The 23,522-nt window shown below is 36.8% G+C and overlaps 1 protein-coding gene and 2 long non-coding RNA genes across 6 annotated transcripts; 1 reads left to right on the forward strand and 2 right to left on the reverse strand.

Moving 5' to 3' along the window:
* Positions 1–1,255: 1,255 nt before the first annotated feature.
* On the reverse strand, positions 1,256–4,828 carry LOC133732696 (uncharacterized). 3 transcript variants are annotated; one of them, XR_009857282.1, is made up of 8 exons: positions 4,211–4,828; positions 3,968–4,101; positions 3,508–3,579; positions 3,236–3,332; positions 2,454–2,829; positions 1,950–2,005; positions 1,781–1,864; positions 1,256–1,497 (listed from the first exon to the last, which is right to left on the reverse strand). It is a non-coding gene; the product is annotated as an uncharacterized LOC133732696 (long non-coding RNA). The 3 variants fall into 3 exon arrangements; XR_009857281.1 differs by having other exon boundaries at positions 1,669–1,864; XR_009857283.1 differs by lacking the exon at positions 1,256–1,497 and adding an exon at positions 1,605–1,677.
* An 11,417-nt stretch (positions 4,829–16,245) lies between these two features.
* On the forward strand, positions 16,246–19,310 carry LOC133727958 (uncharacterized). Of its 2 annotated transcripts, XM_062155378.1 has the most exons (7): positions 16,246–16,449; positions 17,515–17,611; positions 18,028–18,203; positions 18,312–18,413; positions 18,501–18,570; positions 18,845–18,943; positions 19,031–19,310. In XM_062155378.1, exons 4-7 carry the CDS (start codon positions 18,322–18,324, stop codon positions 19,124–19,126), a joined length of 357 nt encoding a protein of 118 aa, XP_062011362.1. In that variant the 5' UTR covers positions 16,246–16,449; positions 17,515–17,611; positions 18,028–18,203; positions 18,312–18,321; the 3' UTR covers positions 19,127–19,310. The 2 variants fall into 2 exon arrangements, with proteins under 2 accessions (XP_062011362.1, XP_062011361.1); XM_062155377.1 differs by lacking the exon at positions 16,246–16,449 and having other exon boundaries at positions 16,475–17,611.
* Positions 19,311–21,779: 2,469 nt separating this feature from the next.
* Positions 21,780–22,289, reverse strand: LOC133734168 (uncharacterized). The gene is made up of 2 exons (XR_009858121.1): positions 22,223–22,289; positions 21,780–22,116 (listed from the first exon to the last, which is right to left on the reverse strand). It is a non-coding gene; the product is annotated as an uncharacterized LOC133734168 (long non-coding RNA).
* Between the last annotated feature and the right edge of the window lie 1,233 nt (positions 22,290–23,522).

Consider the following 23,522-nt stretch of genomic DNA (forward strand, 5'->3'; position numbering starts at 1 on the left):
AGTGAACTAGGTTCGATCTGAGAACAGTGTGGTAGACTTGCTCTCTAAGTCAGTGCCTAAATTCTACTTTCGAGAAACATGTTGATAGCATCGTGTGCGGAAGTTATCCAAACTCCCATGACCGTGGTCATCAGGGGGAGATGCAGACATCAGGGGGAGATGTCTACATGTATGGTCTCGAAACGTGAAGGGTGTGTTGTGCTCTTTTTCCCCTTCGACCGAGGTTATTTTTGTCCCACTGGGTTTTTGTTACTCGGCAAGGTTTTTAATGAGGCAACGAGAGGAGCACCACGTTTGGGCGACACAAAGGGGAGTGTTCAAGTAAATCCAGAATATGTGTCTGGCCCAAACACTAGGTTACCTGACCTAATTGTAATAGGGTTTTGAATTAGAGATATTCATAGATATCCGATTAATTGTACGATTATCTTTCCTTGTACAACTCTGATTCTATGCCTTGTAATCCTCTATATAAAGAGGCCCCTATTATCAATGAAAGGACGACTCAATTCTCTCCCAATTTCAGTTTTTCTTAAACAGAAACAAAATAAACACAAAATTGGTAATTCAAGCTGGAATTTAAAATCAATTGTCAATTCCCAGCCGACGGCGCCAAAAACTTGTTGTCAAATTTTAAATAAACTTTGCAAGTGCACGAATCGGTTGTAGTATAGCTTGTGCAAGTACGAGGTCGTTCTGGGGATTGATAATTGACTTTGAATCCTAACCTAATTAACCAAAACAACAAACACGACAAAAATTGCAAGAAATATTCACTACACCAAAAACTGCATCACACGACGGTGAAAAAACGTTGTCTGATATGAAGACTCACCGTCGTCTATCTCGATGTTGTCTGATGAAAAATCAGACGACGATGCATTCACCGTTGTATGATATAAAGTCAGTCTACGTATATTCCTTAACACCGTTGTCCCAGAACTGGACAGATGCCGGACGCACCCATGCGCAGCAGTTCACACAACAGAATTTGCTTTTATGCCGTTGTGGGTTGAGATTTTCATACAACTGTTTTGTAGTTTGTCTGTTGTGTGATTTAGAGTAAGACAACTGTGTTCTAGTATTTTCTGTTGTGTGATTTAGAGTAAGACAACTATGTTCTAGTATTTTCTATTGTATGAGCTTAAAACTAGACGACGTTACTTATTGAAATCCATTGTGTGATATCTAGAACTGCGTTGTGTGAATACCCTAATTTTGAATAGATATAAATTAATAGTGAACAATTGGAATACAAATTGAATGCAAACCATCAAATGATCAATATTTGTACCAAAAGCATTGTGATACATCAATTCATCAAATATTGAATTTAAGGAACATTGTTAAAGCATTCATACATCTCATAGACTAAGAAGCTTTTAAGTTTTTTAGCTAAGTTTTACATGATGAAAGAAAATATAGCTTGCTGCAATGCCGGGTACTCCATGCTTGATCTTCCAATGACTCTTTATGCAACAGTCCACCATATAGTTCCTGACACAATTTACAAATGCAATGAAAACAAAAGGATTATGTCTTACTACATAACAATGCTCTATAGTAATGTTCATTCTTGCATATATAGCACACTTAAAAGAAGACATATATACTCCTCAAAGTTTTGTATTGCTTGTTTAGAAAAATTATGGAGTCAAGAGAAATCACCTGAAAAACCTACACCAAGTATGCATCAAAAATGAGATTCTCTGCCTTGAAAGTTTCCCAAAGCTGATAATTTCATAAAAAACACACAAAAGGGAGAATCACTCAAAGTTACCTCCAATGGAGAAGATCATAGTGGTACAACAGTTCCATCAAGCTACTGAACCCGAGTGCTTCTCTCCAACACATCTATTGCACCCTGCCATAATGTAGCACCTCATTTTAGAAGTGAAATCTTAAACATTCCGAGGAAATTGAAAGAAAAATGGAGTGCAAGAACATACGACTGTCCATGCTAAATATAACCTCCTTGAGATAGCATGTTCCAGATGTCGGAAGCCTGAACACGAAAGAAATAGGTCATTGGGGTTTCACATTAATGAAGAAAAACTTTTGACTGGCGATGATTATGCAAAGTAGTGGTGACTATATTCTTATTCAGGCTTGTGCTTAACCACAGCCACAGAAGTTGCAGGTTGTACCGTATATATTATAGGGAATATTTTTAATGCTTTTAGTACATTCAAGAAATTTAATGATCATGAGAATTTGATCAAGCTGTGATATTTAATGGTTGAAATAATGGAATCTAAATGTCTGGTTGTAATTCACCAGCATTCAGGTTCTTTACTGTAGTTTACTGGGATAATGCTTCTTGCTTATGTCATGATTCATATGAAGCAAATAAATGATTTCTAACCAACCAAAAAAATGATTTATCTTGTCTTTTACCACATGAATGACTAATGTCAATAGGTTAAATTATAATGAGTGGCGTAATAACTTACTATGACATGCTCCCTACTTGCTTGATCTGGTTCTGTTCTTTCCTGAAATGAGATGGGACTTTTTTTGGCTGTAATGACTAACTAAAAATAAAATCTGGAGCTGAACATTCCCTCAAACAAATCCGCAGCCATGTTGAGCTTCCTGTGAATACTCAAGTGAAACAAAGGACATACCACAATCAGTTTTCACTACAATATCCCCTACATTTGCACAATCAACTTCAATAAATGATTCTACGAGACTTATTTGGTAGTTTCCCAGCAATCTGAGGTTTATTTGACAACATTAAAGTTGACACTAGAATCAGTATCAGGTATCAGCTTGCGATGATTATGCCCAACTACAATCATCACTTTTTGTCGAAGGCACATAATTCTGCAGAAGGATTAAAAAGAAATGATTACTTTCAAACTTGTACAAAAAGTAAAAATCATACATAGCAGTTACACAGCTAAGTTTGCTTCACATATATCCAGGGTGATATTAATAAATGTAAGGATATAAGATCTTCGAAAATATATGTAATGCTAAATTACAAACAGAAAAGTGCAAAACAATTCCTTAGCATTGCCCTGATTTCGAAAATAGAACACTCGGTTATGATATTCCAAAATCAGTAATAGGTACTCTGTTTTATAATCTAGCAAAATGCAGGTATACTGCATTCATTTCAGTATTTCAGCTTGAGAGGTCTTCTAATATCAGTTCTCCTCCACAGTTGCTATGCTCTTCAATAGATAATCAAGCAACAAAGATTCAAAGAAAAGAACATATAAAATACCTTCATCCAGGTTGAACACACTCCTTTGTGAATCCTTCCTGTTGATGTTTTGTCATAAACTAGTGCACAAGTAACATGAATTCTAGATGGTGCCATCCTGTGGAATATATTTGCAATAAGTACACAATGAAATTCCAAGATATATGAATATAAAAGACATATATAAACACAGAAATACATAGAAACATTATTTGTTGAAGAAGATCATCAGATTTTTCTAATGATATGTCTTACAGATACATAAGAAAGTCAACATGAAGGAGATGTCTTACAGATACATAAGAGAAGCACAGTTGCCAATCTCATCCGGGATTTGACCAGTTAGTTTATTCCCCTGCAAGTCTCTACAATTCACAAATAAACAAAGAGTCATCAAACCATAAAACAGTTTTAGAGAGAGGGAGAGAGGAGACAAAAACTCACAAGGAGGCCACAGAGAGGCTGACATTGTCACAGAAAACTCATAAGTAAAAACCATAAAACTTTTGGAAAACACATTGCAGCTCTTCATTTCCTCTTGTTTCCAGAAAGCCTAAACGTTTTGGGCTAAAAATACAACACTGGGTACATTCAAAAACGGAAACCAAAAGTCCAAAAACAAATTACACCTCTCCATTTCTGGTTTGTTTCTTAAAATCCTAAACGTTTTGGTCTAAAAACACAAACTGGGCACATTCAAAAATGGAAACCCACAACCAAAAACAGAAACAAAAGAAGCATAGTATCATCCACCTTCATCGTTCAGTGACGAAGCAAGAGGAAAATGCAGAAACAGTGACAACCCAAACCACAGAACAACATCCTTGTTCTTCCTCCATTTCAAAACCACCCTCTCCTCCAGCAACAGAGCCAAACAAATCATAGATCTGAAACCCATCAAAAGAAACCAACTTTAAGCTCAAAGACCCGAGTTGGAATCATGGGTCCAATCGAAATCTCACAAAAATTGAAATCTTGATGAATTTCAACACTCACCTTGATCATATCGATGGGGGTTGGATGACGCAGGTAGCGAGCATACCGGAGGTTCTGGCAGAGGTTCCCAATCGCGTGCGCGGCGCATAACTCGTCGTTCGCATGGTCGCTGGGCGGGTGGTGCTGCGAGCCACGCGCAACATCAGTGCGATGGCGGCGCTGGAGCTCCTCAATGGCATCGTGAAGGGGGTCGGAGGCGTTTAGGAACAGAGGCTTGGTTGGGGGTTTGGGGAGAGACGACGACGACTTAGGGTTCAAACCCTAAACATATGCGCAGAGAGAGAGAGGTCAATTGAAAAATAGAGGCGGGTCGAGCGAAAATGCAAAATTGTAGTACGATGTGTGGGAAAGAAAAAAGTGGGAAGTTTAACTTCGACGAAAAAAATTAGGCGGTGATTTGTGCAGAATGAAAAACCCCCAAATCGAACCCTAATCGAGTAGAACTCAAATCGAATAGAACCTAAATCCAGACTTTGAAAGATGGTGATTTGTTATGGCTAAGTGTTTTGAGAAGATTGTGAAGAAAAGCTCCAGATTTTGCTTGAAATGAAGAAAAGCTCGAGGTTTCTCTCTATGATAGGAAAAATGGCCAAGGCGTTAACTTTGTTTAAGTGTGCTCTCGAGTTGGCTAAGGCAATAGGCATTAACTTTTTTTTTTTTTTAACTCAGACAGACAACGTATAGATACGTTTACGTTGTCTGATTTGTTACATAGCTAAGGGAATAAAAGATGGAAATTTCCCGCCTCTGCAATCAAAATGTTAGGTTTCGCGCTTAGGCTAGTCATTTCTCATTCACACAACAGAAATAGTTCATTCTGTTGTTGGAACTTGCAAGCATAACAAACAATTGAAGCCAAATTTTCTCGTTTTGGGGGGAATGAATGTCATTTTGGAGCCATCTCCAAATTTTGGTACTCACTTGCACAACAGGACATTAAAAACCATTGTATGATGATTTGCAGGTATACTCCTACAACAGAAGTAACTAAACTGTTGCCCAATTTAATAGCATCTAGGGTACAATTTGAAGCCAAATTTGACTCAATTGTAGGAGGGGAATATGCCGGTCTTTTTTTTCATTCAGACAACAGATAATCGTTCTTTCCGTTGTGCCATCACCTCCTAACTAGAAGTTTTAGAATTTGAGCATCTTTATACAACGAAGATTTATTAAATGTGTTGTATGATTCAATTGTCGTCAACAGACAACAGAGGATTTGTTCTCCGTTGTGTGATCACCGTTGTGTGATGCAGTTTTTGGTGTAGTTATTTGCGGGATTTTAAAGAATTAAAATAAGAAAACAAAACTAAAAAGATTGATTTTGAGATTTTAATGATAAAGACAAAAATATAATGAACACTAGGTTTTCCAACTTCACCGTCGCAATCCTATTAAAGCTCTTAGTTGTCCTATTATTAATTAATAAACCAATGTTGACGATTCCGTCATATAAGCCTTATGGCAGATTACTTAAAGGAGTTGTATCCTAAAACAATCATTTTGATATAATTATTATTAATCAAAAGGGCAAGTTTATTGTTCATTGCTTATATTTAATATTTGATTGAACAAGGTCCAAGGAATATGAGTTAAAGAGAAAGTAATCTAAAGAGTTAGATGTATGAGACCTTTACTCTTTTACACTCTTATCCTAAAAGGTGCCTAGTCATAGGATTATCATTTGGACATTGATGATCCGGAAAGACTAGCATATACTATGTATGCTTAATATGGAGGATGATATGTCTCTTGTCATTCATGTAGAGATACTAATACAAGTATGTGGGTGCTCTTATCTTAAAGAGTACACTGAACGCGATCATTAGAGTTCTTGTCTGGAGTTTTACTTACATGTCAAACTTGAACTCTAAATTGCAATAATACAAATTAGTCATTTGACCTAAGACACCATGGTTGTCTTATGAGGGAGTGGATTAACTCTTGATGATGCAATAATATTATGTCCCTTAAGGATATAATTGATGCATTCATTGGTATAATCAATTCGGTCATAGAGACATGTGAGTGTACAATAAGGAATCTCTATCCTTAAGTAAATAAGGTGTATGTTCAAAGATGTGATTCAATAAGTCTTTGGCCAAAGCATTGAATGAGATTGAAAAGGAGTTTCTAATCACATTCTAAGAATCACATAAGAATGGAAATCACATTAGGGCATTGACATATCAATTCTATACCCCAATGATGTGATTTAGAACATCGTGTTAGAGAAGGACCGTATTGTATTGTAATTCCAATTGAATAGGTTATTTGTAATTCTATATTAACTAGGGTAGTCATGATATGTTGCAAGACGTCACTCATGACTTGTGATGTCCCCGAGGATTGATAAACATTTATGATCCTAATAACAAGGGAGAATCAAAATGGAGTTTTGATTCGTAAACGAAATAGAATGGTTATGGGTAGTGAGTAATTTGTTTGTTGGGGGTTAGGGTTGTGTGCCCTAACCCAAATTTGATGTAATAGATGCTTAATTTAATTTATATGTGGAATTTGTTAATAATTGGATGCTTGTATTTTGTGATAATTGGTTAGAATGCATGTTTAGGAATTGTCAACTCTTAGGTATGTGTTTTAATATTTCTAGATTAAAATTTAGGGGATGACATCCTTAGATTTTAGAGCAAGAACCCCGATTTAATAATCGTGGGAAATACAAGCATGATTCACTACATGATTAGCTTGATCGCAGTTATGGTGAGCTTAGTTGCCTCATTCCTCGATCTCTAGGCCTCTTGATGTGAATTAGTGACCCTTGAACCGGCTCTAATTCATGTCAAGTGAGTTCCTACGGCATTTGAACCGGAGTAGGAATACCATGAAAGCTAATTTCGGCCCTTGAGCCTTGAAAAGCCTTGGGTACGGCTTCTACCATCTTTAGTAAATTGCATGTCAATTAAATTAGCATCTAAGGCATTGAATTAGGGTTAGGATTCATCCCTAACTACCAATCCCATATCTATCTCAATTTCTTTCTTTTCTTTCCTTTATTTAATTTAGTTGTTAATTAGAGTCTCTATTTAAATTCTTGCACTTTAGTTATTAGAAATGCAAATTACATTTTCGGTGACACTTTCTACCTTTTTGTAAATAACCACCACTAGGCTCTTAGTTTTGATTAAGCTTTGGTGAGAACCAAAGCCGAGCATTGCTATGGCTTGGTACTTTAGAGTAGCATTTTTATTTATTTTCTTTTTCTTTTTCTTTTTCTTTGTGTGCTAAGTGTCTTTATTTCCGATTACTCAAGGATTGTGGGTTAGCCACTAATCCCCGTGGTACGATAACTTTGGGCATAATATTTCCCTATCTTGACAATGATACGTACGCTTGCGTAAATGTGTATCAAGTCAATGGCGCCGTTGCCGGGGATTAGGGTTTAATAGCCTTAATCCCTTGGTAAATCGGTTCTAGGTCACTTTGGCATATTTTTTGTTTCTTTGTTATTATTAAAAAAAAAAATGTTGTTATTTTAATTTAGTTATTTATTTTTTGTGAGCTTATTTTTCTATTTTCTTTGTAATTTTTGGTTACTAATCTCACTTGGGGAAACTCATAGGCATCTATTTTTCTCATATTGAGCTATGGATCGATGGAGCTATGGATGGGATGATCCTGGGGGATATGAGCAACAAAGTTTCTATGGCGGAGGTTATCAAGAGCGGAATACCTATGCCGAGAGTCCTATGCCAAGTTACAACCAAGCTTGTGCCTTGTGTAATTCTCTGTGGCACTCACCTTTTGAATGTTCTTTGAGGTTTGAGTACCCGGATTTTATGCAAGAATATGAGTACAAGATGGGGATGTATCAAGAGACATGTGTACCCAAAACATATCCACAAGAGCAAGCTTTTGAGCCTATGAAACCATCACTTGAAGAACAACTAGCTCAATTGGAAGCCTCTATGCTCAATTGAAAGCCTCCCAAGCTCAATGCCTAGCCTCCCAAGCTCGATTGCATGCTAAATACCAAGCCTTCAATGCTCAATTGCAAGCTTCTCAAGACATGTCTTCACATTCCAATGAGCAACTTGAGCCTAGTCTTGCACAAGAGCCACCATTCACCATTTGTCATGAGCAAGATTCTTTCTTTGATCAAGTGGAGCCTAATTCAAGAGAAGGAGTAGATTTTGAGCATCATGAGCAAGAGTTGCCTCTTCAAGATCGAGAGGGTGATGTTCATGTACAAGAAAGTGTGCTTGGTTATGGAAATTTTGAAGCAAGTGGGTTGAGAGACTACACTTCGGAGGAACCGGTGCAATATTGGAAATCTAATCTTCACAATGAAGAAGAGAAATATGAAGATGATTCCGAAGAAGAGGATAGCTTGTTTAGTGAGGAGGATGTGGAGCTTGAAGACTTACACCATATTCCCTTAATTGTTGAGGCCGATATTCCCAAGGAGGAAGAGAGTCCTTCAATACTTTGTGATGATGAATAAATTGAAGAGCCAAAGACTTTCTATCCTCCCACATCCACGGAGATCCATCATGAGCTTTCCAAGGTGGAGAGTAGAACGTTGAGCACTTATGTACTTAATGAGAAGATTGAGCTTAAAGTACTTTTACCTTTCAATCCACCATTAAGTGGTCAATGTTTCTACAATGAGGTGATGGATTGGAAAGGAAGTGGAGCACTTGCACTCAACCTTTCCCATCACTCTCAAGAGCTTCTACCACCTATTGTTATTTCTACACCACTTTTGAAGGAGAGGGCAAGATTGGCTCCTAGAAGAAAAATTAAGAAGAGGAAGATTAAGAAGCTCCACTTTTGGTCACCAATTGCAATATTAATGGATAGCTCTTGGTCTTGCCTCTATGACATATCAAGGAGTCCCTTAGCCCCAAATAATAGGGTGGTCGCACTTGAGAAATATCCACCTTGACAAAGTTCACGTTTTATGGACCGGCAATGAAGTCCTTAAACAAAGCGCTCGCTAGGGAGGCAACCCTAGCACATCATCGGTATTATTTCTTTCTTTCGTAGTTTATTTTTGTTGTGAATAAAGCTTTTGAGGCATTTTGGGAGGATGGGAGGTGTCCGGAGTTGGAAATGTGGAGAAAGCATGAATATAGCAGTGGGCAGTTTCTGTTCAGAAATTTCAGTTGAATTTGGATGACTATATTTTTCAATTTACATGTTAGTTTGAGCTGAAATTTTCTGGAGATATTCTACTGTGTGTCCGCTATCTTGTGCCAAAAGTTGAACGATTCTGAGTCTCTGAAACTTCAGTTATTTAGTGGTCAATGCGTGAAGGTCAAAACATTGGAGTCGATCTTTCATGAGCACCTGGAGCTAGCTTGGAGCATACATTAAGGAAGTCAAGGCCTTGTGCCTTGATGTTGGTGTCTCTTATTGGTCTTCTCTGAAGGTCGTGAGCAATGGAGGTTCACCACAAGAGGGTTTTCCGTATCTTTTCTCCGCATTTAGATTTCATTTTCATACTTAATTCTTGTGTCTTCGCCCGGACTTCACTCTCATGCCTAAATCCAACATGGATTTATCTTTCGAGCTCACTTGACAACATTGATCGAGGACAATGTTGGTTTTAAGTGTGGTGAGGAATCGAGCGCCCTTAACAAAAAAAAAAAAAAAAGATAGCTTTTTGTAATTAGAATTTAGTGGTTAATGCCTTTTCCAACCCCAATGACGAGCCATTGACTTAACTTGTTATGATTCTGGATAGATTAAGCATGATCTAGGACTTTGAATTTGTTTTGTGATTAAGTGTATATGTGATCTATACTTGACTATATGTGTGCACATAGCCTGTGGTCAGGTTGGTTCATCATAATTAGAGAAGCATATAGATGATTTGATTGACTTGCGTGCCCTTATTTGTGAGTTTTTGTGCCTATATCTATAGTGTATGCATCTTTCATTCACTTATTCTTTCATGTGTGTACAATTTCATGACATTGCGTATCTAGAACTTGCTTGAGACCTCTAGAGGCTACTTTTAGCTTATGACGGGATAGAAAGGATTGAGGCAATTAGGCTTAATACCACCATGGCCAAAGAAGCATGTACCCAAAAATATTTACCACTAGATTGCCACTTTGAGCCTATTTATATATTTAGCCTTTTATTCATTTGCACCACAAATCCCTACCTAGCCTATACACTTTTATCCTACCCCTTCCATGGTAGTTGGTGAAGCGATTCGAGAGAATGACTTTATGTTTGAGTGCTTCCAAAGAAAAGAAAAAGTCAAAAGTGTGAGGTTACAAAAGAATAAGTGTGGGGGTGAGTGATTTTGTTTAGAAAAGAAAGTTTCAAAAAAAAAAGAAAAAATGTTGTTTGAAAAGAAAAAAAAAAAAAGAAAAAAAAAAGTTAAATAGAATAAAATCCAAAAATAGAAAGAAAGTATAGTATTGTACATAGTTTAGCGTGGGTTGTACATTGGGATTAGAGTGAGTAAGTGAGCATTCGAAAGCAAAAGTCTAATATCTACAAGAGAGTGTTGCTTCACGAGCTTCTATGGACTTTGTATTTCCTTATCCTTCATTTCTTATAGCCACTTGCCCTTAGCCCCATTACAATTAAATAAAAGACCTCTTGATCTTGAATGTTGTGGGTTACCTAGCGGAGATGAGATCGAAGAGCAAGCATATGGCGACGCGTGTTGTGAAATTGCTTTTGAGTGAAACACATATAGCCCCTAAACACTTGAGCGGTAATATGTAGTGAACCTATGTGAGTTTCGTGGGTTATATCGGGTCTTTTATATGCCTATTTGATTATGGTGGATTGATTTGACACGTGGTCAACACATGCATATACTTGAGCATTTCGCACATGTGCATTTTAATTGCCTTAGAAATTCAAAAGTCCTATGTTGTGTTTTATCAACTTTATAGTCATATACATAATTAGTTCTCTGAGGGTTATGGTTGGAAAGGCTAATACCACACTTTCTTTAGGTTTAGCATATGTAGTTGAGTTAATGGATTTTTCGATATTATTCTACGTTTAATTTGCTTGGGGACAAGCAAAGTTCAAGTGTGGGGGTGTGATTACACGCATTTTTATACGTGTAATTATATCTAAAACACATGATTCAAGCTAATTCTCAAGTCAATTATAATGTAATTAATCCATTTTTTTTATTTTGTAGAAAATAAGCGGAATTGAAGAAACAAGGCGAAAATGGAGCATAGTTGGAGTAATTTGGAGTCCCGGTAAAAGGACGAAATAGTTCATGCGGGTCAAGCATAGTCAAGGCCATTAAAAGAGTGTCACCGATAGTATGTGTGAAATTGCAAGAAGAATAAAAAAAAATGAAGAGAGAAAAAGAAAGAAAAAAATAAATAATGCATCTTAATTAATTAAGTTAATTAATCAATTGATTAATGACTTAATTAATCAAGTTTTGTGGGAGTCAATCAGCCATGCACGTGCAGCACCCTAATTAAGGTTGCTTAATTAAGCAAGCCTTTTCCCACACGTGTCAACCAACCATGAGCTCCTTTCATCCTTACACGGATCAGCCGCATCTCACCATTCACCATTTCATTATTCTTCCTTCTTTGCCAATCTGCACCATACACGTGTTCACCCTTTTACCTCTTCTCTAACGCACACCACAACAGCCCATATATAATTGTATTGAATGGCTTGAAGCAGGGGGAGACCAGACCAGAGACGAAAGACACACAGACGCCGCACTCTCCATTCTCAAAGGGGGAGGGCTGGGCTGCTGCCCTCTCTCCTCCCCTTCCGTTTTCCATTCTCTTAATTAATTTTCTTTTGGGTATTTGAGGATTACTCAGCCAAAGCTTCTAAGCATCAAAAGACTTCATCATCATGCATCAAGATTAGAAGATTGGGTAAAAGTGAGGAGCTATAAATCAAGGCTTGTCATAATTGCTTCATAGCAATTGTGACTTGTTCTTGTTACTTCTCACTTCTTTTCACCTTTTCCTCTTTATTGATGTTTGTTGATGTTAATTTAATTATGGGTAGTGAGTAATTTCTTTGTTAGGGGTTAGGGTTGTGTGCCCTAACCCAAATTTGATGTAATAGATGCTTAATTTAATTTATATGTGGAATTTGTTAATCATTGGATGCTTGTATTTTTTGATAATTGGTTAGAATGAATGTTTAGGAATTGTCAACTCTTGGGTATGTGTTTTAATATTTCTAGATTAAAATTTAGGAGATGACATCCTTAGATTTTAGAGCTAGAACCCCAATTTAATAATCGTGGGAAATACAAGCATGGTTCACTACATGATTACCTTGATCGCGGTTATGGTGAGTTTAGTTGCCTCATTCCTCGATCTCTAGGCCCCTTGATGTGAATTAGTGACCCTTGAACCGGCTCTAATTCATGTCAAGTGAGTTCCTATGACCCTTAAACCGGAGTAGGAATACCATGAACAGTGGCGGATCCAGAAAATTTTCTTAGGTAAGGCAAGATTCAAACTAAGTTAATAAGATATGAAAAAAAAAAAAGGTGAAAAATTATGTTTATAAATAATAATTGAAGTCACTTGAAAATACTAACTCCATAAAAAAAAAAAAAATAAAAAAAAAACTACATTACAAGTTTTCAATCAACTACGACGAGACGGTAATTGTCTGCGGCGCGATCTCATATTTTGAAAACGCTGCATTATAGCATCATTACCAATGCTATTGAATGCTATTTACGCATAAAAGATATTGCCATAAAACAATAACATACATACAAATGGATGAACTAATTCTAATTTGATGAATATCAGTAGCATAAATGTATTGTGTCAAAGTTTAGTAGCATAATTTGATGAAATTCAATAGCATAAATATAAAATATGGTCAGTAGGTATGTAATTATAGGAATCAAAATCGATTCATCATCAAAGCAAACATGGTCAGTAGCTATGTAATGATAGGAATCAAATTCAATAGCATAAATATGGTCAGTACCTATGTAATTATAGGAATCAAAGCATCATCGATTCATCATCAAACATTCAAACATCACGACCCAAGAAAGGCAAAAAAAGAAAAAAAAAAAAGAAGACTTACTTGATTGTCATTTGTCAATGACCGAAAGAACAAAATTGCTTTTAAATTTTCAATTTCAATTGCCAATATAAAGAGAGATATGGAAGCTCTTCTCCAACGTTGGGAATTTGGGACTTGGGAGAACGATGTAGGTCGAAGACTAATCGACGTCTTCTAACTCGTACTCCTATTTGAACTGTGCGTAAGGTTTTTTATTTTTTTTTCCTTATTTAGTCTTAAAACGACGTCGTTTTGGCTTATTTTTAATATTAAATGAAAAGCTCAAAACGACGTCGTTTTGAGTTGGTATCAAAGTTAAAAAAAAAAGAAAAAAGAATGATCACGTTTCAGTCATCTTCTTCCCCAAATTCTGGGTTTTGCCTTTTTCTGCCATTTTTTCATGGCTTCCTTCAGCCAACATTGTAAAGAACAAAAAACCCAGCCTAGGCAAGTGCCTAAGCTGGCCTGTATATGAATCCGCCCCTGACCATGAAAGGGAATTTCGGCTCTTGAGCCTTGAAAAGCCTTGGGTACGGCTTCTACCATCTTTAGTAAATTGCATGTCAATTAAATTAGCATCTAAAGCATTGAATTAGGGTTAGGATTCATCCCTAACTACCAATCCCATATCTATCTCAATTTCTTACTTTTCTTTCCTTTATTTAATTTAGTTGTTAATTAGAGTCTCTATTTAAATTCTTGCACTTTAGTTATTAGAAATGCAAATTACATTTTCGGTGACACTTTCTACCTCATTGTAAATAACCACCACTAGGCTCTTAGTTTTGATTAAGCTTTAGTGAGAACCAAAGCCGAGCATTGCTAAGGCTTGGTACTTTAGAGTAGCATTTTTATTTTTTTTCTTTTTCTTTTTCTTTGTGTGCTAAGTGTCTTTATTTCCGATTACTCAAGGATTGCGGGTTAGCCACTAATCCCCATGGTACGATAACTTTGGGCATAATATTTCCCTATCTTGACAATGATACGTATGCTTGCGTAAATGTGTATCAAGTCAAGTAACTATTTAGTGCTGATTGAAAAGGCTTTTCTCGAGGATCCAATACTTTATCGCGTAGAAATGTAATAAAATTATCTATATATATAGCTTTTGAGGTTAGCTCAAATAATTGAGTTTTTCTGAATGACGATTGTTTATATATTAAGCAAAATTTTCAAATAATGACTCGTCTACGAGGATATGACATAAAGAAGTCACTAATATAACAAACCTCACTTTGTCATCGTGACGATGACAAAATTGTAGAAACAAAGCGTAGGGATTCGAAACCTATAAAATCTGAGAAATTTCGTTAAGGTTAGACGCCACTTTCAGTGCCTCAGCCGAGAACTTATTGGGTCGCGTGTGTCAAGTCAGTTTAGCTGTAGGGCATCTGCTTTCTACTGATTAGGTCCCCTCCCGGAAACCTGATCGTTAGTCTGATGACCAGTACTGTCCTGCATGAGATTTCTAATTGCAAAAGAGACGAGATGAAATCTTCAAGTTTTTCTTCGTCGAAAATAATGTCAAAGAAGTTCACAATATCCTCTGGACATTTAAGCTCATAATGGGCATCCTTTTGTCTTTGTTATGCAGGTTAACGAGTCCCTTCTTGCTTACGGAGTTCGGGGACTTGTAGGGGCTAGGCGCCTCTCGGATGTTGCTTATGCTTGATGACATCATGTTTATAACTCCCCAACCAAGAAGCTCCTCTTACTTGGGAACTTCGGGGATTTGTAGATACCTCCACTAGCATGGCTCATTCTTTATGTCACCAAGCATAAGCAACACCCTCTTAGTGGGCCCACAAGCCATGGTGGGGCCCAAACATGGCATGCATGTCGTAGCCCGACATACAACCTACCCTGTGGTTGTCGGAAGCGGCCAAGACCTCGCCAGGAAGCAACCTTCCCGGCCTTGCCAAGTTACCTTCACAACATGCTTTCGAAGACTAGAATAGTGGTTTTACATCCCACATTGAAGAAAATGTAAAGGAGAGGGGTTCCCTTACCTATAAAAGGGACCCCTCCTCCCACTTAAACTCCATCCGATTACATCTCTTGTAATCCCCTTTTGGGCCGCAAGGCCCAAACACACTAGTTAAGCTTTCAAGTGGACGTAGTCTCCCACTAAGGCGGGAGACGAACCACTATACTTCTTGTGTCTTGCTCTCTCTCTCTCTCTCTCTCTCTCTCTTTAACGTTAATTAGACCCCCTCGGTCACCAACATTAACAGTTGATTTTTTTGATTACCAAGTATTCTCCAAGAAGGAAGGAGGTTGACGTGCAAGCTTCCACTAGTAATTGGAAATAGTTGGTCTACATTGAAGGTCCTTAGTGGACGTGGCCTAGCCTCACTGTGGATAGCATATACGTTCGCAATTAATACATTCGCGAAAGGATAGCGAATATACTATGCAAGCTGGCGTCAAGAATATATATATATGTATTCCTATAATTGCTTTTGCATGGTGGATCAATTAAGGAAGGTGAATCATCACTTGATTCTCCTTGGTTGCGTGAAAGAGGCCAATACATGGCTACCATACTCACATATATATTTGCATGGCAGATGATCAATTAAGGAAGCTATCAACCTTATACTACTACAAATCTTTTAATAGACATCACTTAAAGGATATCGGTTGAGAAGAAAACTGATGTCTTAAAAATTTAGACATCAAATTTAATATTTTCTGATGTCTATTAAGAATATAGACATGAGTCCTTATAAGACCTGATATTAATTATTTTATTATTTTTAAATAATGTGAACAGATAAGACTAAGTTGCAGATTCAACTAAGTATCGGAAAAAAAAAAAAAAAGATTAAGGAATAGCGGGAAATGGGGAACCGCTAAGTATCGATGCTTTATCTTTTTCCTTTTGTTTCGTTTTTTTGTTGTTTTTATTTTTTTTTATCTATCTCCAAGCACATCTTCATATTTTCAGTTTTCAGAGAGTACCATCTATCATCTCAAAACAAAACAAAATTAATTGAAAAAAAAAAAAGTTCGCGCGAACATGGAGTCTCTTGCTCACGAACTGATTTTCTTCCCAAATTTTCGGCTTCTCTCTCAATATTCCTCATCGTGCTTCAGTACTCTGCTCTTCACCAACTCCTGGTATCTCTTTCACGAAGCCCAAACAATGTGCGGTCTTCGGAAGAACCTACTGTGAAATTAGAGTTCATTGAGTGCAAGAACAAGAATTGAAGGATTGGGTGAGTTCCTATCATTCTTAATTTCAGTTGGAGCTTTTAGTTTCATATCTGCTGAAGTTTAATTTTTTTAGTTTCTTTTCCAATTCTTCGGTTATCAAATTTGGATTGTATGATTTGTAATTTCTGTTTCTTTATTGTGATTGTGCTATATAGGCCAGTTTTAGTGTTTGATGGGTTAAAAGCAGGAAGCCTTTGTAATCATGATTTAAACAGTGTGCATTTAAAGAGAACGAGAAGGCTTTTAGGCGATGGTTTTAGCTTGTGGGTAAAGTAGAGTAATATCTGGGGTTCTTGAACCAGAAAATTAAATTGAGGGGTGCTAAATCTTAGGTTGCCAAATTCTTGCTCAAAGTTTTTAGATTTTAAGCTCTGCCAGAAATATCAGTCGACTTTGGAGTCCTAGAGTTCTGACCTCGTGAGAGCATAAGTTCTGATACTTTGTGGGATTGTAGGTCTATATGTCTAGTGTTTCCCTGTAAAAGGGTTTTGCATTTGGAGTTCTAAATCTTCTGGAATATTGGTTGGAATGCTAGAGGGTCAGAACAGAAATTATTACTGTAGATTGACTTTGGAAGACCATAGTTCTTAAACCAGTGGGAATATGGAGCTGAAAATTTGCAGAAACTTAGACATACATGTCTCACATATGCCTGAAAAACAGTTTTTAATTTCGTGCCATGTAGCTTCCACAATGGCAAACCAAGTACACCAATATCAGAATCAGCTTTCTGCAGAATCTGCATAATAGAACACTGAATTTGCAGGTCTATAGTTTTCTACTCTGATTTAATTGGACTGTAAAATTTTATAGGAAAAGGGGGAAGTGTGTCTAGTTTTTGTTACAGCGATTTCACCCTTTTTAATCTTCTGGATTTGGAGAAACAGCTGTTTTAGCGACTATAGGTCAGCAGCAGTTTGCAGACCAGCTTAGGAACTTTCACAAGCCACCATTTTTAACTCAGTGGGTGGCCAACATTATACGGATTGAAAGCTATGAGTGTATTTTCCATTTTAGTAGAATCACTCTTACGTACGTTTTTATCTCAACTTGTGAGGCATTTGAAGAAGGAATGCCTCGAGATTTGTATATCTTCAGAGATGATATTATTCACTTAATGGAGATGCAATGGCTCAGCGCAAACTGCATAGTGGCTTACATGAGGTAGTTTTTCTTCTTTAATTTAGTTTTATATTACAACTATATACAATTAATAAGCCAAGTATATCCTTGTTATATATTCACTTCCTAGATTTGTTATCCTGTTGATGTTGACCAGGACTAGAGTAATTATGATTTCTGTGCTTCTATACTAGAAACCAGTAGTACAATAATTGCTAGCTATAGTTGTCAACGTCAAAACTTGCTACCTAGTATCCTATCTTACTTAGCTGTTAGTAAATATCAAGTAAAAGACAATTATTTATTTTAAAATTAAGGTATCAATCTCTTAAGGAACAATACATACAGTATGGAGCTTTAAGAAAGATCATTGAAGCAAAGAGGACATTGTATTTGACGCAGTTCTAATGAATAATGACTTTGTGTATTCTAGATTTTTGACGCACTTCATTTGTTAGGTACCTATATGAGGTCCTTGAGAAATCTGACATGGTTGATACATTTGGGTTCGTGGATCCTGCACGGGTCGTCTCTATTGCGGTATCATATTCAAAGAATGTAGTGAACAATTTAGTAGAACGGATGCAACAAGGAAAGTCTCTGATCGCATATTTTTGGTACCTTACAATCCCAGGTGATTATAGTACATATAATGTTTTTCAAATGCATCAGCAAATGGCATTAGTGTGTGTATATGTCATGAATAAAATTCACTCTTAAGAATATATTGTTGGATTTTCAGTGACCATTGGATGTTGACTATAATAAATGAAGAAAAAGACATTGTCTACATTGTGGACTCTTTGGAAAGACAATACCCCAAGTGGATGGAAACTGCGAACAAGTAAGTTTATTTATAATGCTTTATGTATATTGAAATAGAATTTTTAACCATTTTTAATGCTAATTTGAATTTCTTTTTTTTATGAAGTGCAATCAAATTATTTAATGGAATTACGGGTAGACATGGCAAAAAAGCATCACGATGGATAAATCTCTCGGTATGTAATATTCATTAGTTCTTCACTATAAATAAGATCCATTGTTATATGCATTTATGTCCACAAGTTTAAATAGAAAAATGCACAAGTTGGATTAGCTACACTACTAATGCTACTACAGCTATGAGGAATCGATAGAGGGCTAGGAAATTGGCGTTCAAAAGCCTTATCATTGGTTCTGTCTTTTTTTTCTCTCTCTTTTTTTTGGTTTGTTATCATTGGTTCTGTTATAAACTATAAGTTGATCGGTTCTTGACATTCACACTTACAATAGGGTGCACCAAAACAAGTGGGCGGTGGTGAATGTGGTTACTATGTCATGAGATACATGAAGGAACTGATTGAGGATCCAATGCTTTCTTTTGCACAGAAGGTAAGCATTTAACTTTTAAGTAATAATTTATTTAAAGTTATGTTGTATATACATTGTGTTGTAAAATATGTTTGTATAATTATGTAGTGGAGTAGGAAGTCGAAGAGAACCAGCTACTCACAAGAGCAAATTGATGAGGTGCGGGTTGAATGGAGTGAGTTTGTTACAAGGAAATACTTGTAGACGTTTATGATGAAGCGTGATATTTGTAGTGCTGCTTTTTATGGAACAAGTAGTCTTTGTTGATCGTTTGTTAAGTTGGACAAAATTATTTAAGTTTCATTGTTTAATATGTAGTAGTACTTAAGTAATTTACTTATTGTAGAACATGATATTTTAACTTTTGGTTTATGAAAGATATATCGGTTAATAATTTTTTGGTATTTCTCTATCATGTGAGTAATGAGAAGAGCATCCATTATTATGTGAATGGATTTATTCATTTGAATAATATAAAAATTGATATTGAAAGTAACCTCTGCAGACAATTTGTTTTTAAAGAAACTGATGTTGTACTAACCATTTTACATCATAATTTATCAAGAACTACGAGATCTAAAGTGCAAATGACATTAATTATAGAGTACATTCTGATGTGCAATCTATATTTAACATAAAAAACTACTAAAAATTTGATGTCATAAGTTTGTACAACATCAGTTTTAGGGTCACTTTGATATGTAGTTTGATTAATTTTGCTACTATTAGACAGTAAATAGAACTATAAATCAATTAACTACAAAGAAAAACTCTACTTACTGATGTTGATACCAAATGAGACATCAGAAGTTTTGGTTTAGACATCGAAATATTTTAATTGATATATTGATATATATGCAAGACGTGCATATCCAACAGATTCGCATCGAAGAGATTGGTTCCCAGAGGCAAATAACTATGTCTTATTGCCTACAATAGTTATCAAAACTATTAAGTGTATTGATTTGATTCAAGGCCAATAACTGTGACCTAAAATATAGTATTTCATTCCTATTAGGAAGGTGAATCTGCAGCCTATATATAAAGGCTAAAATGGAACAACAAAAACACAACTCTTCAATCAACTAATCGCACTGATTATCAAAGTCTCTCCGGAGTAACCTATCTTCAACCTAGTTGAACCAGCGAAGCAAGGGTAACGCCCTCGCAACCCAACGAAGCTAAAGTCACGCTTTATCAAAACTCGTGCTTTCTCCTACTTCCCGGTGATTGATGTGCTTATTCTACAACACTAAGTATCGACTCGGTGATGCAAGAGATCACACCACAAGTCTTTATCCGTTAGGCGAAAGTTTTTTCCGAAAGGCATAGAAAAGAATCTGGTGACGAGGTTGGTGCTCACCTCGTCCACTACGATTGAGAAGAAGTCAGGTCAAGGGACGCCCCAACGACTACACCGCAAGGTGTTGGCAGGCTCACGCATACAAAAGAGACAGTTTGCTACCCAGATTGGTTTTGGAGCCAAACAGTTACAGTATTGATCATGTGAGCTAATAGTAATTCTTTTCTGGAAAGGATGATATATGCTTTGGAGTTTTGGTTGCTTATCGATTAAATAAGTAATTACTAAATAATGAATTTTACTTAATTTACTTGTTGTCAATTTCTATGACGGATTGTGACTATGTGTGTGAGCTGCAGGAATGGATGTCCATTTTGGCTGAGCTGTTTGGACCATCTTTTAGTTGCACGTTTCTTGTAGGCCAGTATTCCAATGATTCTTAGCAAATTTAATTAAACCATTTCTATTCTAGATACATGAATCTTAAGGTCGTCAAGCTAGAGTAAACAAGCCACTAATTGAGGAATCTTGTCGTTGCTTTTGGCCTTTGAGTTGGGCTCTCTGTCACAAAACTAACCAATTCATAAGAAACTGTCAAAATTATTTGTTTTTCTCCGAAAATTCTTCTACTCACCCAAGTAGGTGGTCACCCAATGTGATGTCAACAGATCTGCCTTCCTGAGGCGGCTAGGTGATCTGAGCCATTAGATCAGAGTAACGTTAACAAAGAAAGTCACCGTCAACTTTTCAAAGAGTGTTAACAAAAACCTCTTCATGGTTTTTTGTTTTTACTTCTGAAGATTTTTGTTCCTGCTATTTGTGGGTCTTGGAAAGTTGTAAATGCCTCGCAAGAAGGAAGTTGGCCGATCTTGGTCTTGGTGTTTGGCTTGTTGGCTACGTGGGGAAATTTCTCCGGTATCCAACTCAAACTATCAAAGTAATCAAATCGTTTGAGTTAGTGCACTAATTAAGTTTTTTTTCTCCTTAAATGACTCTATCTGTCAGTTCTTATTTTACTAGTAACTGAAAAGTAGTGCCCACCTTGTGACTTTTTGCATTTAGTTTTTGGGTAGCAGAAAATAATTGTTGTTGATGATGCTTTTCTTTGAGTTGAGGCAATAACACAACCACAAAAATTGAATCAGACGACGGCTAAAAACTGTCGTCTGATATAGAGGCTAACCGTCGTATATCGAGGTGCCACTGATGAAGGTCAATTGTAGGGAACCGTCGTGTGAAGGGCTCAGCAACATCCTGGCAGCCTGTCGACAACATTAACTGTTGTGTGACTGTTATTTAGACAACAGGTAGCTTTAGCAGCTGTGTGTGATTGAGATTCAAAGGTCGCTTTATTTTGTGGCTATTGTGTGAGTTTTATTCACACAACGCTCTTTACAAAGCATCCATTATCTGTTTTGAATTCAGACAACAGTTTTTATTTTGTGCTTTTGTGAATATTGTGTTCATACAACAGTTTTTTTTGTGGTTATGTTGTCCTAATAGAATGATTCAATACATTATATATTTATATATGCTGGAACTGGAATAAAAAAATGACCAAATTAACAGTAACTGATCAATATATAGAAGAAATTGTTATAATCCACATCATGCACCAAAATGGATTGTGCAAAGGTAATCTTTTATCCACAAAAGGAGTACATCTAATAGTACTCTCCTAGCAATATACACCCAGGAATTTACTTAAGGAGTCTAGCTTGGCAAGCTTTGCCGCTCTCATGGCATCATTGGAGTCTAACTTTGCAAGCTTCCAAGCACTAATACGAATAGGCCTTTTAGGAGCTTTTTGCTGTCTTTCTGTAGTTCCAGCTGCATCTGGATCAATAATCTAGCTTTGTAAGCTTTGCTGCTCACCCGAGACTACCAACACCTATTGTATACAAGACAAAGATAAATCATTTAGTTCAGCATTTTAGAGTCTTTGATTTACTAAAGCATTTAAGCGAATCTCTCATTTTGAGGTATCACAAAATTACCTAGTCTAGTACTCAGATAACAAAAGTATCACAAGCCTCTCAAGATGCTAGACCAAATTACTGCACCCCTACTATTATACAATTAAAATACATGAACCTCTAGTTTGATGTTGTTGAACTATCCAATCACAAATTTATCATTTTCCACCTTCATCCCTCTATCCTTCCCTTGGAAACACCTAAAACGTGTTTAAAATTTACAAATATATACATGCATCTGTACACATATGCATAGATAACTAGATGTCATATTCTTCATTATCATAAAAATTGACAGTTGAACTATATTCATTTGTAAAACTGAAAACACAATGGGTGTGTTGATGCCCAAAAATCCAGCTATCAGGCCCAATTCATTTCTCGAGCCCAATAAGCAAATTATAACGACAATCATCATGCCACGCATGTGGACCCCAGCCACATTCACGCATTTGGGGCTTGCAAGAGCGGGTGTGGTGTGGAAGGTAACGGAAAAGCATGAGGCCCATTATTAGTTTTAGGCTTGTTGGTAATTTCGGACTTGGGGACCGAAATTCAAGCTCAACAGCCCAATTCTGATTATGGGCAAGTGAAGAAGAAAGAACCCAAAAACCACTCAATTACAACAAACACTTCTCTTTACCCAATATATTCAATTATTTTCCTTAAACTAGACATCTCAAGTACTATATCACCTTCTTTTACACACAAGCCAATTCTCTACCCGTAACTCCCCTTTTTCCAGCAGCAAATCTTGGAACCACAATTCCTGGATTACAGCAGCAGAATTTCTGGAGTCACCGCAGCAGCAGGATTCCTGGGATTACAGCAGCAAGATTTCTGGAACAGCAGCAGACCTAAGCCACCACCACTCTATAAATCGATGGTTATAGCTGCTGTGAAAGGAGGCACAAGCTAACTACTAAACAGCCCAAGCAACTCTCCCACTAGAAGGACAGAAGCCACAACAACCCAGAAACATCAAGCAAGAGATCAAGCCCTATCTCTAAATCCCTAGCCATCAATTCCTCCCAATCAACCTTAACCCAAAAACCCAGAAATCATACCATTGCCGGAATCTCTTCTTCCGAAACTCATGCTTTTCTAGCTCCCACGCCACGCACATCTTGCCAAGTCTTTACTAGAATTGCACAAGTCTTTACTAGAATTGCACACAAATTCACTGCCGTGAACATGAAGAAGAGCTGTCGGGAGTAACACAACAGCAAGCTTCCTAGGATTCTCAATCCTTCGAAGTTTGTTGGGCCTAGTCTTCACTTACTCAGAAAAAGGGGACAAGATTTTGGTCTCGGCTATGGTA

This window comes from Rosa rugosa, chromosome 2 (assembly GCF_958449725.1).
Source record: "Rosa rugosa chromosome 2, drRosRugo1.1, whole genome shotgun sequence".
Taxonomy (NCBI): domain Eukaryota; kingdom Viridiplantae; phylum Streptophyta; class Magnoliopsida; order Rosales; family Rosaceae; genus Rosa; species Rosa rugosa.

Coding starts and splice junctions, on each gene's coding strand:
- LOC133727958 (XM_062155378.1), top strand. CDS start 18,322: ATGTTGACTATAATAAATGAAGAAAAAGACATTGTCTACATTGTGGAC. Junction 18,414..18,500: donor TGGATGGAAACTGCGAACAA/GTAAGTTTATTT, acceptor TTTTTTATGAAG/TGCAATCAAATTATTTAATG. Junction 18,571..18,844: donor CACGATGGATAAATCTCTCG/GTATGTAATATT, acceptor CACTTACAATAG/GGTGCACCAAAACAAGTGGG.